Below are 12,494 nucleotides of genomic sequence, written 5' to 3'. Positions count from 1 at the left end.
ATGGACCAATCTAACGTTTCAAATAAAGAACCGATGAGATTTTGCAAATTTTATGCGTTTTTTTTTTTTAAAAAGTTATCAAGCTCTTAACAAATCACCCTTTACTTACACAATGTACGCAATTTCCTCCAAGAGGCTTCGGAGGTTAAATGTGGGGATCGGTTTACTATATTTGTATACAACTTTTTTTCTTATTTTGAGTTCACGTCATTCAAGTTAGCAAAAAATTATTCAAATAAGGAACATTTACTCACATTGTGCAAAATTTAACCAAAATCAACTAATCTTCATGAACTAAAATAAAGTTCAGTTGGCATTAGAGCCCCTTTTTTCTGGGTGTATGGAACGATATTCTTGCATGGTTGTTAGAGACTAACACCACGTACCAAATTTCAGCCGGACCAGATGAAATTTGTTTCTGTAAGAGGATCCGCAAGCCAAATTTGGGGGTCCGTTTGTATGGAGGCTATACGTAAAAGTGGCCCAATATGGCTCATTTGCAATACCTACATCAATGACAACTACTTATGCCAAGTTTCAAGTCGATAGCTTGTTTCGTTCGGAAATTAGCGTGATTTAAACAGACAGACGGACATCGCTAGATCGACTCAGAATTTCACCACGACCCAGAATATATGTATATACTATATAGTTTATGGGGTCTTAGACCAATATTACGATGTGTTACAAACGGAATGACAAAGTTAATATACCTCCCATCCTATGGTGCAGCAGAGTATAAAAATTATCGATTTTTTTTTGTAATTTTTAATTAAAATTTATTAGCAACAATTAAAGTGGTTGAAAGTAGTTTCATATTTAATTAAAAATAAATTGAATTTGCAATCAACATCAGTTAAAATTTTAACTGTATCAATTAATAAATTAATTGATATTTTTTTAATGAAATCAATTAGTGTTTAATCACGTATTTTTTGATGTACAATTAAAACTGTGATTGATACTATTATTTTCGTGATTTACGACATTTCAGTTAAAAAGTTAATGGGATCAATTAATTTCGTGATTGAATCAATTTTTTTTTTTGTGAAAAGAAATAATGAAAAAGTTTTTGCCGTTCGGTGAAAACTGGGATTGAACCCATGAAACCTTTGTATGCAAGGCGAGCATGCTAACAATTGCACCACGGTGGTACTCTTTAGTTCAAAACACATTTTTTTTAGAAAGGCACAGGTATTTTGGTTTCAACAAATATAAAAAATTTAAATAAAGGCCAATAACAATAATTTTGGGCTACAACTGGAGGACCCCAATGCTGCACTTCGTTTGGGATTAACACATAAAAATAACAAAAACACATTTTCGCACTTACGAAACACCAGGTGAAATTATTGTAAACTACCATTACCAGCAGAAGTCGTGTGATAGAAATATTCATAAAAAAATTACAACAAATAGCTCGAACCTCTATCGTAGACATTCGTTGGCACATGCACTGAGCTAACACTCATATTAACGGGTGTGTTAAAAAATTCCTCTTTCGGTGTTAGAACAATTGTTTTAGGCGTCACAAATATTTTTGGCCCGCCCGCATCCTCCAGATCACGCGGTGGTTCCGTTGGTATTGGTTCGTGTGGCTCGATCATTTCTTTTGAGTTATAGTAAGAAAAATATTGGTTGGGTTTTTCCATTTGATATGTTAAGGCGGTATTTTCGGCGGTATCCATAATGCGCTAAACGATTTCAAATCAGAAAGTTATTTAAGACATACGTATATGGAATATTATAGGATATATTTTTTATAATCAATCTATGTATGAAAGTGTTGGTTGTGTCTTCACAAAAGATCTAGGTTTTAGCACTTACGCGCACAGCACTTATTTTGGAGTCCATCATAGTTTTAATTTCATTGGCCATATTTTCCACAATTTTGGCACCGGACCTAGTGACAACTTGGGCCTGTTTGAAACTCTGAAAAATAGAATATATTATTACACATAAAAAATATTTCCAATTAAAAAGTTGATTGAAGTTGAAAATTTTTTCAATTAGTAAATAAATTGATACAATTAACATTTTAGTCATGATTGAAACATCAAGTTAATTACGTCAATGATTGACAATTTTAACATTTTTAATTAAAAAATTAACTGATACAATTAACTTTTTAATCAAACTCTGAAGACTAAGTCAATTAAAAAAGTGATGGAATTTTTTTTTTAATTTTTAACTAAAAATTTATTTCAAACAATGAAAAAATTAATTGAAATTTGGTAATGAAATCAATTAATTTTTAATCAAGTATTTTTTAATGTCCAATTAAAAGTGTGATTGATACTATCATTTTCGTGATTGAAGACATTTTTAATCAAACTCTGAAGACTAAGTCAATTAAAACAAGTATATACGGCCGTAAGTTCGGCCAGGTCGAAGCTTATGTACCCTCCATCATGGATTGCGTAGAAACTTCTTCTAAACACTGCCATCCACAATCGAATTACTTAAGTTGCGGTAACGCTTGCCGATGGCAAGGTATCTTAAAACCTCCTAACACCATCTTCTAAATTGTATGTAAGTCCATACGTGGTATATATTAAATCAAACAAGTATATACGGCCGTAAGTTCGGCCAGGCCGAAGCTTATGTACCCTCCATCATGGATTGCGTAGAAACTTCTTCTAAACACTGCCATCCACAATCGAATTACTTAAGTTGCGGTAACGCTTGCCGATGGCAAGGTATCTTAAAACCTCCTAACACCATCTTCTAAATTGTATGTAAGTCCATACGTGGTATATATTAAATCAAAAAAGGACGATCCAATACGTATATAATTCAGTTTGACAAAGTAGACATAACATTTTGACAAAATTTTCTACAGAAATAAAATTTTAACAAAATTTTCTATAGAAATAAAAATTTTGACAAAATTTTCTATAGAAATAAACTTTTGACAAAATATTGTATAGAAATAAAATCTTGGTAGATTATTGTTGGCTCGAGTGGCAACCATTTTCTATAGTAATAAAATTTTGAAAATCTTTCTCAAAATTTTGACAAAATTTTCTATAGAAATAAAATTTTGACAAAATTTTCTATATAAATAAAATTTTGGTAGATTATTTTTGGCGCTAGTGGCAACCATGATTATGAACTGATATGGACCAATTTTTGTGTGATTGGACCAATTGTGGTATGGTTGTTAGCGACCATATGCTAACACCACGTTCCTAATTTGAACCGGATCGGATGAATTTTGCTCCTCCAAGAGGCTCCGGAGGTCAAATCGGGAGAACGTTTTATATGGGGGCTATATATAATTATGGACCGATATGGATCAATTCTGGCACGGTTGTTAAAGATCATATACTAACACCATGTTCAAAATTACAACCGGATTGGATGAAATTTGCTTCTCTTGGAGACTTCGCAAGCCAAATCTGGGGATCGGCTTATATGGGGGCTATATATAATTATGAACCGATGTGGACCAATTTTTGCATGGTTGTTAGAGACCATATAACAATATCATGTACCAAATTTCAGGCGGATCGGATGAAATTTGCTTCTCTTTGAGGCTCCACAACCCAAATCTGGGGATCGGTTTATATGGGCGCTATATATAATTATGGACCGATGTGGACCAATTTTTGCACGGTTGTTAAAGACCATATGCCAATACCATGTACCAAATTTCAGCCGGATCGGATGCAATTTGCTTCTCTTTGAGGCTTCGCAAGCCAAATCTGGAGATCGGTTTATATGGGGTCTATATATAATTATGGACCGATGTGGACCAATTTTTGCAAAATTTTCTATAGAAATAAAAATTTTGACAAAATTTTCTATAGAAATAAACTTTTGACAAAATATTGTATAGAAATAAAATCTTGGTAGATTATTGTTGGCTCGAGTGGCAACCATTTTCTATAGTAATAAAATTTTGAAAATCTTTCTCAAAATTTTGACAAAATTTTCTATAGAAATAAAATTTTGACAAAATTTTCTATATAAATAAAATTTTGGTAGATTATTTTTGGCGCTAGTGGCAACCATGATTATGAACTGATATGGACCAATTTTTGTGTGATTGGACCAATTGTGGTATGGTTGTTAGCGACCATATGCTAACACCACGTTCCTAATTTGAACCGGATCGGATGAATTTTGCTCCTCCAAGAGGCTCCGGAGGTCAAATCGGGAGAACGTTTTATATGGGGGCTATGTATAATTATGGACCGATATGGATCAATTCTGGCACGGTTGTTAAAGATCATATACTAACACCATGTTCAAAATTACAACCGGATTGGATGAAATTTGCTTCTCTTGGAGACTTCGCAAGCCAAATCTGGGGATCGGCTTATATGGGGGCTATATATAATTATGAACCGATGTGGACCAATTTTTGCATGGTTGTTAGAGACCATATAACAATATCATGTACCAAATTTCAGGCGGATCGGATGAAATTTGCTTCTCTTTGAGGCTCCACAACCCAAATCTGGGGATCGGTTTATATGGGCGCTATATATAATTATGGACCGATGTGGACCAATTTTTGCACGGTTGTTAAAGACCATATGCCAATACCATGTACCAAATTTCAGCCGGATCGGATGCAATTTGCTTCTCTTTGAGGCTTCGCAAGCCAAATCTGGAGATCGGTTTATATGGGGTCTATATATAATTATGGACCGATGTGGACCAATTTTTGCATGGTTGTTAAAGACCATATACCAACACCCTGTGCCAAATTTCAGCCGGATCGGATGAAATATGCTTCTCTTAGAGGCTCCACAAGCCAAATCTGGGGATCGGTTTATATGGGGGCTATATATAATTATGGACCGATGTGGACCAATTTTTGCACGATTGTTAGAGACCATATACCAACACCATATACCAAATTTCAGCCGGATCGGATGAAATATGGTTCCGTTAGAGGCTCCACAAGCCAAATCTGAGGGTCCCTTTATATGGGGGCTATACGTAAAAGTGGACCGATATGGCCCATTTTCAATACCATCCGACCTACATCAATAACAACTACTTGTGCCAAGTTTCAAGTCGATAGCTTGTTTCGTTCGGAAGTTAGCGTGATTTCAACAGACGGACGGACGGACGGACGGACATGCTTAGATCGACTCAGAATTTCACCACGACCCAGAATATATATACTTTATGGGGTCTTAGAGCAATATTTCGATGTGTTACAAACGGAATGACAAAGTTAATATACCCCCATCCTATGATGGAGGGTATAAAAATGATGGAAATTTTTTTAATTTTTAACTAAAAATTTATTTCAAACAATGAAAAAATTAATTGAAATTTGGTAATGAAATCAATTAATTTTTATTCAAGTATTTTTTAATGTCCAATTAAAAGTGTGATTGATACTATCATTTTCGTGATTGAAGACATTTAAATGAAAAAATTAATTGGATCAGTTAATTTCGTGATTGAATCAGAAATTTTTTATGTGTGTAGATTAACACAATGAAAAATTTTTGATTTGAATACAAAATAGTATATAACCTACATTGTCGTCAGGGCCAGGAACCCAACATAAACTGATAGCTTATGAGCTAGTCGAATCTTTTCCGCCTAATGCTATCAGACATACACCTAAGCTGATGGGTCATTGTATGCTGTAATTTATTGTCCAATTTTACCCTATTTGCAATCTCTATGATACGTCCTAACTTTGGGGCCAAGTAAATAGTTCCTGCATCTGGTATCATGTCTCTTACCGAATGTTCAGATCCGCTCACTAATTACACGTAAAGAAAAAAAAAAACGTTTGGAAAACGTGTACCGAAAACGTTTTTATTTTGTTAGAGTTTTTTGAATTGCTTCGAAAAGTATACACTTTTATCACCAAAAAAATTCGTTTGTTACAACATTTTTATTTTTTCAATAAAAAAAGTTATTTTTGAACCAACAACACAGTTCATTTCGTTTATATCAAACACTGATCTTTTCTGACTTTAGGTCTTTAATAAGACACAGTTTACAGTTCATAGTAAAAATTTAATATAGTAGAATGTAATGTTGAACATTTTTTCGGAATCTTCCGACCATATCTGGAATATATGTAAACAAAAAAATGGTCGAAACAGGGATCGAACCCACGACCGTTGGCACGACCGTACTGAATTCCACTTATGTTTTCCTTTATTTATTGTATATTTTTATTTTTTACTTCTAAAGCCGTACAGAATTCCATTTATGTTATCTTTTATTTCTTATACATTTTTAAATAAAAAATAACATTGAAAAATTAAATTAAATGGTTTTCCTATGAATAACAAACAATTTGTGAAAAACTGGTGCTATAACTGGTTGCACCACTATACTTTAGTAGTTAGTGGCTAGGAAGTAGCTCTGTATCTGGTCGTGGATTACTTATCAGTAGGGGGTTCTTTAGAACTAGTTAGGGAGCTAGTTATGCGTAATGCTAATTGGAGGTGACTGACTCCCTCCAATGACAAGCGCATTTTAAATTCACCAGTTTTTTTAATGGAAAGTAGTCAAATGTGGAACCAGCATCTCATGTAAGCAGATTTAGTTATTCTACAGGTGTGAAACTAACTCCCGTGGCTACAGGGTTATTCTAGCGTTGTCAAAGAATGTTCTGACGTTGCCAGAATATTATAGTGCTGCCAGAATGTTCTCGCATTGCCAGACCGTCATATATAAAAGCGCTCGCATGCTGCTAACGAGTCAGTCTTAATTAAAACGTCAAACGAATAACATCAGTGTGAACGAATTGTAAAGTGAAGTCATAGTAAATAAATTGTAGATTAACGTTATTGAAACGAGCAGTATTTTAATTGTCGGGTAGTTAAAAACGCCTAAATATAAAAACGCAACAGTATTTTACTTTTTATACCCTCCACCAAAGGATGGTGGAATATTAACTTTGTATTCTTGAGCCCCCTGAGGCAGCATGTACTGACTAATAATAACTATGAAAAATATTTTTCTCTAATTATATATAGCTCCATATAAACCGGTAGGCTTCTTTTCATGATGGAATAAATTTTGTTCGACCCGGTTGGAATTTGGTACGTGATGTCAGTATATGCTCTCCAAAAACCATGCAAAAATTGGTGTATATGGGACGATAATTAACGTGTAAAAATTTACAACTAACAAGAAGATTTTTGAGGTGATATATAAAATACCTTTGCTTTATGCAGTTTTCGTAATAAATTTAATTTGTTGTATATTCTCGGGCAAAAGGACAAGTAACATATAGAAATAAAAAAAAAAAACAAGTAAGTAAAATAAAAAGTCGGGCGGGGCCGACTATATCAACCCTAAACCACCATTACAGAATTAGTAATCATAAGCATTTGTGGGGTAACATATAGGTCTGGGAGATAAACCGCAGTTGCATATTTAAGAAAATTAAGGGGTACATGTCTATGGGTGCTTTGTGTCAATCTGACTATAGCTCATAGTCAATGTTGCCAGGGAAAATGTTCGGTTTACCCTACAAGGACAAAAAAAGTTCCCTACTTTCCCATACATTCCCAAACAATTTTCCCTACTATATTTTTCGTTAAATTTAAAAATTTTTACAAAACAAAAATGGTTCTAAGTACTTTATTACCTTAAAACATGAATATGCAACGTATATAACTTAGAATATAAATTTGTATTACCACCACGGTTGCCACAGTTGGTAGAATTCTACCCAAATTAGTAATCTTTTTTGTTAAATCTCTATAAAAATACAATTTTGGAAAAGTTTCTATAAACAAATTTTTGTGAGAAATTTTTCTATAGAAATAAAATGTTGACAATAAATTCTATAGAAATAAAATTTTGAGAAAAAATTCCACAGAAATAAAATTTTCAGATAATTTTTTATAGAAATAATATTTTGAAAAAAAATTCTATAGAAATACAATTTTGACAAAATGTTCTATAGAAATAAAATGTTGACAAAATTTTCTACAGGAATAAAGTTTACCACACATTGTTAAAGATCAAGCCTTGCCGGCTTCTAATTTCCTCCTCTAGAGCCACCAAAATGTAAAAATTATTACAAATTGTGTTGAGTGAAAATGTCCTACATTGTAGCCCTACGTCCCTACAAGAAGCTAAAAATTAGAAAAACCCTACATATAGGGAATTTCCCCTACTTCTAGCAACACTGGCTGTGTTGATATTGCACCTACGACCGTAAGTTCGGCCAGGCCGAAGCTTATGTACCCTCTACCATGGATTGCGTAGAAACTTCTACTGAAGACTGTCATCCACAATCGAATTACTTGGGTTGCGGTAACACTTGTCGATGGCAAGGTATCTTAAATCTTCCTAACACCGTCTTCTAAATTACAAGGTAGTCCATACGTAGTATATTTTAAACTAAAAAAGGTCCATTAAAAACGTATATAATTAAGTTTAAAGTTTCTATAGAAATAAAATTCTGAAAAAAATAAAATTTTGACAACATTTTCTATAGAAGTAAAATTTGGAAAAAATTTTCTATAGAAATAAAATTTGGAAAAAATTTTCTATAGAAATAATATTTTGACAAAATTTTCTATAGTAATAAAATTTTGACAACATTTTCTATAGAAATAAAATTTTGACAAAATTTTCTATAGAAATAAAATTTTGACAAAATTGTCTATAGAAATAAAATTTTGACAAAATTTTCTATAGAAATAACATTTTGACAATGTTTTCCATAAAAATAAAATTTTGGTAGATTATTTTTGGCTCGAGTGGCAACCATGAATATGAACCGATTTGGACCAATTTTTGTGTGATTGGGGATCGGCTATATATAACTATAGACCGATATGGACCAATTTTGGCATGGATATTAGCGGCCTTATACTAACACCACGTTGCAAATTTCAACCGGATCGGATGAAATTTGCTTCTCTTAGAGCGATCGCAAGCCAAATTTGGGGGTCCGTTTATATGGGGGCTATACGTAAAAGTGGTCCGATATGGCCCATTGGCAATACCATCCGACCTACATCAATAACAACTACTTGTGCCAAGTTTCAAGTCGATAGCTTGTTTTGTTCGGAAGTGAGCGTGATTTCAACAGGCGGACGGACGGACGGACATGCTCAGATCGACTCAGAATCTCACCACGACCTAGAATATACATACTTTATGGGGTCTTAGAGCAGTATTTCGATGTGTTACAAACGGAATGACAAAGTTAATATATCCCCATCCTATGGTGGAGGGTATAAAAAGAGAAAATCGTTAAATTAGTGTGGGTAATAAATACAAATTTGTAAAAATCGAGCAATGTTATTATGTAAGAGCTACAAGTAAGTATAAGTACGATCGGCTAGTACATCAAAATTTGAAATTTGAGTAACATTGGTTAATAAATACTATGGCCAAATTTGGAGAAAATCGAGCGATGCATAAATATATATGGAAGCTATATCTAAATCTGAACCAATTTGCATAATATTTTGCGGGTTTGATTAATACCACAAAAGGTTACCTTATGCACGATTTGAGTAAGATCAGTTAAGAAATGAGGCCTGTATGGTCAAACATAAGGTTATTAGGGGCGAATTTTTCAAAATCGGGTGATACATATATGGGAGCTATATCTACATCTGATTTCGATGAAATTTTGCACATATATTTAGTACTATAGAGGACTGGATCTAGCCAACTTTTAGTAAGATCGGTTAATAAATAAGGGTTCTATGGCCAAATTTGGGAAAATCGGGCTATACATATATATGGGAGCTATATCTAAATCTGAACCGATTCCGATGATTTTTTGCACATATAGTTAGTGCTATAGAAGACTACATTTACCCAAATTTGAGTAAGATCGGTTGATAAATAAGGGTTTTATGGCCAAATTTAGAAAAATCGGGCGGAACATATATATGGGAGCTATAGCTAAATCTGCACCGATTTCGATGATCTTTTGCACATATAGTTAGTGCTATAGAAGATTATATTTAGCCAACTTTGAGTAAGATCGGGTGATAAATAAAGGTTTTGTGGCCAAATTTGGGAAAATCGGGCGATACATATATATGAGAGCTATATCGAAATCTGAACCGATTTGGATGAAATTGTGCAGACTTGAAGGGCGATGGAAAAGATTACCTTTTGCCAAATTTAGTGACGATCCGTTTGAAAAAAACGCGCAACGTGACCCCATTTGTCGAAATCGGGCGATACATATATATGGGAGCTATATCTAAATTTGATCCGATTTCTTCCAAATTCAATAGCGTTCATCCTTGTGCCCAAAAAACTCGCTGTACCAAATTTCATCAAAATCGGTTAATAATTGCGACCGGAATCCTGTGAACAACAAATACATGGACAGACGGACGGACGGACTGACTGACGGACACCAAGCGCTAGATCGACTCAGGAGGTGATTCTGAGTCGATCGGTATATTTTTTATGGGGTCTAAAATCAATATTTCTGGTAGGCACATTTTTTGGCCGATCAAACTTATTATACCCTGACCACTATGTGGTTTAGGGTATAAAAAACAAGTATATACGGCCGTAAGTTCGGCCAGGCCGAATCTTATCTACCATGGATTGCGTAGAAACTTCTACTAAAGACTGTCATCTACAATCGAATTACTTGGGTCGTGGTAATACTTAACATACCGATGACAAGGCATATTAAAACTTCTTAACGTGGTCTTCTAAATTGTAAGTTAGTCCATACGTGGTATATATTGGACACAAAAGGTATATATAAGTAAGTCTATAAATAATTTCGAACCGATATGGACTTTTGCACGGTAATTAGAGAGCCAGAATTGAAATCGGTTCATAACTATACAATTATGAACCGATATGGACCCTTTTTTGTGTGATTGGGCATCGATTTATCTGAGGGCTATATATAACTATAGACCGATATGGAACAATTTTTGCATAGTTGCTAGAGACCATATACTAACACCATGTACCAAATTTCAGCCGGATCGGATGTTGCTTCTCTTAGAGGCTCCGCAAGCCAAATCTGGCGATCGGTTTATATGGGGGCTATATATAATTATGGACCGATGTGAACCAATTTGTATGGTTGTTAGAGACCATATACTAACACCATCAAGGCCGTATTCAGGGGGGGGGATGAGGGGGATCAAACCCCCCCCGAAATGAATGAATATTTTTATATAAATAAATATATATTTTTAGCTGCATAGAAAAATCTTTTCGAAGATGTTGAAAAAAAGCTGGAGGTTTTATTTTGAAAAACGCTTACCTATAAAACTTGCACAAATCATAGAATACTAGTTGAAAAGTCCGTCAAACGACGGTCGAAAATAACAAATTGTTTTTGTTTTCGCACCACAAATTTAATTTTTTGAAAATGTATATCTGCTTTTTATGTGTGTTTGTTGTTCTTTTTGTGAACATGACTCGCTTTGTTTGGCCATAGAACAACAACGAAACAGCCAAACACACATGTGTAAATGAAATGGCGCAAAACCTGCGAAAATAACCTGCCTAATTTAGCGATGGAAGCAATAAAGAGATATTTCCAAACGTGCATATTCTTTTAAAAATTTTGGTCACTTTGCCAGTTACTCAGGGATGGAAAATACAATTTTTAGGAAAGTACAAAAAAGGTATTTTTTGATCGGAAAGGTACTTTTTACTAAATTTCAACAAAAATTTCACTGGAATATTATTGTCAAGAGACGGAATTTTAAAGAAAATAAAATTTTGACAAAATTTTTTATATAAATAAAATTTTGCAAAAATTTTCTAAAGAAATAAAATTTTGCAAAAAAATTCAAAAAAAATGCAAAATTTTTTCTATAGAAATAAAATTTACAAAAATTTCCTATAGAAATAAATCTTTTACAAAATTTTCAATTGAAATAAAATGTTGGCAAAATTTTCTATAAAAATAAAATTTTGCAAAAATTCTATATAGAAATAAAATTTTGACAACATTTTCTACCGAAATAAAAAATCGATAATGTAGAATCGCATTCGTTTTTCGACTAAAACATTTTTGAAGTTCAATAAAATCCTGTTTTTGACTATGTCTTTTACGAAATAGATTTTTTCCCACGTGGTCTGTTTTGCCATATTTGTAATTTGTAATTTCTCAAAATATTAAAATATTTTGTCAAAGCTATTGTACCATAAATCTGATATCGACTCAAAAATGTCTACACAAAAGGTACTAAATCATTCGCGGGGGTACTATGGTACTGACCGGGGTGAAAAAGGTTTGAAAAAAGTACTATAGAACTGCATTTTCCATCCCTGCAGTTACTACGTGCTCATCCGAACGTTCATTTTCAACAATGAAGAGATTAAAGACGTATCTTAGAAATTCGACTAGCGAGAGTAGACTCAAAGGATTGGCATTAATGTCGGTTCATCGCCGAATAAATGTGCCGACTGAAGAAGTCATTCATTTATTTACTGCCCAAAAAGCCCGTCGGCTCAATTTAATATTATAACAAGTATATACAGCAGTAAGTTCGGCCGGGCCGAATCTTAAATACCCACCACCATGAACCAAATAT

General features: G+C 33.6%; 1 protein-coding gene across 2 annotated transcripts in view; it reads right to left on the bottom strand.

Annotated features, from left to right (window-relative positions):
• stj (voltage-dependent calcium channel subunit straightjacket) overlaps positions 1-12,494 on the bottom strand; it is a 133,072-nt gene that overhangs the window by 112,651 nt on the left and 7,927 nt on the right. For both annotated transcript variants that reach the window (XM_075305271.1, XM_075305272.1), the window contains exons 3-4: positions 1,828-1,932; positions 1,427-1,694 (exon numbers count right to left, since the gene is read on the bottom strand). In XM_075305271.1, coding sequence (XP_075161386.1) covers positions 1,427-1,694; positions 1,828-1,932 — 373 coding nt within the window. The remainder of the gene's footprint in view (positions 1-1,426; positions 1,695-1,827; positions 1,933-12,494) is intronic.

The sequence above is a fragment of the Haematobia irritans genome, chromosome 4 (assembly GCF_050003625.1).
Source record: "Haematobia irritans isolate KBUSLIRL chromosome 4, ASM5000362v1, whole genome shotgun sequence".
Taxonomy (NCBI): Eukaryota; Metazoa; Arthropoda; class Insecta; order Diptera; family Muscidae; genus Haematobia; species Haematobia irritans.
The sequence above is the reverse complement of the archived record's forward strand: the minus strand, read 5'-3'. Positions and strand labels throughout refer to the sequence as shown.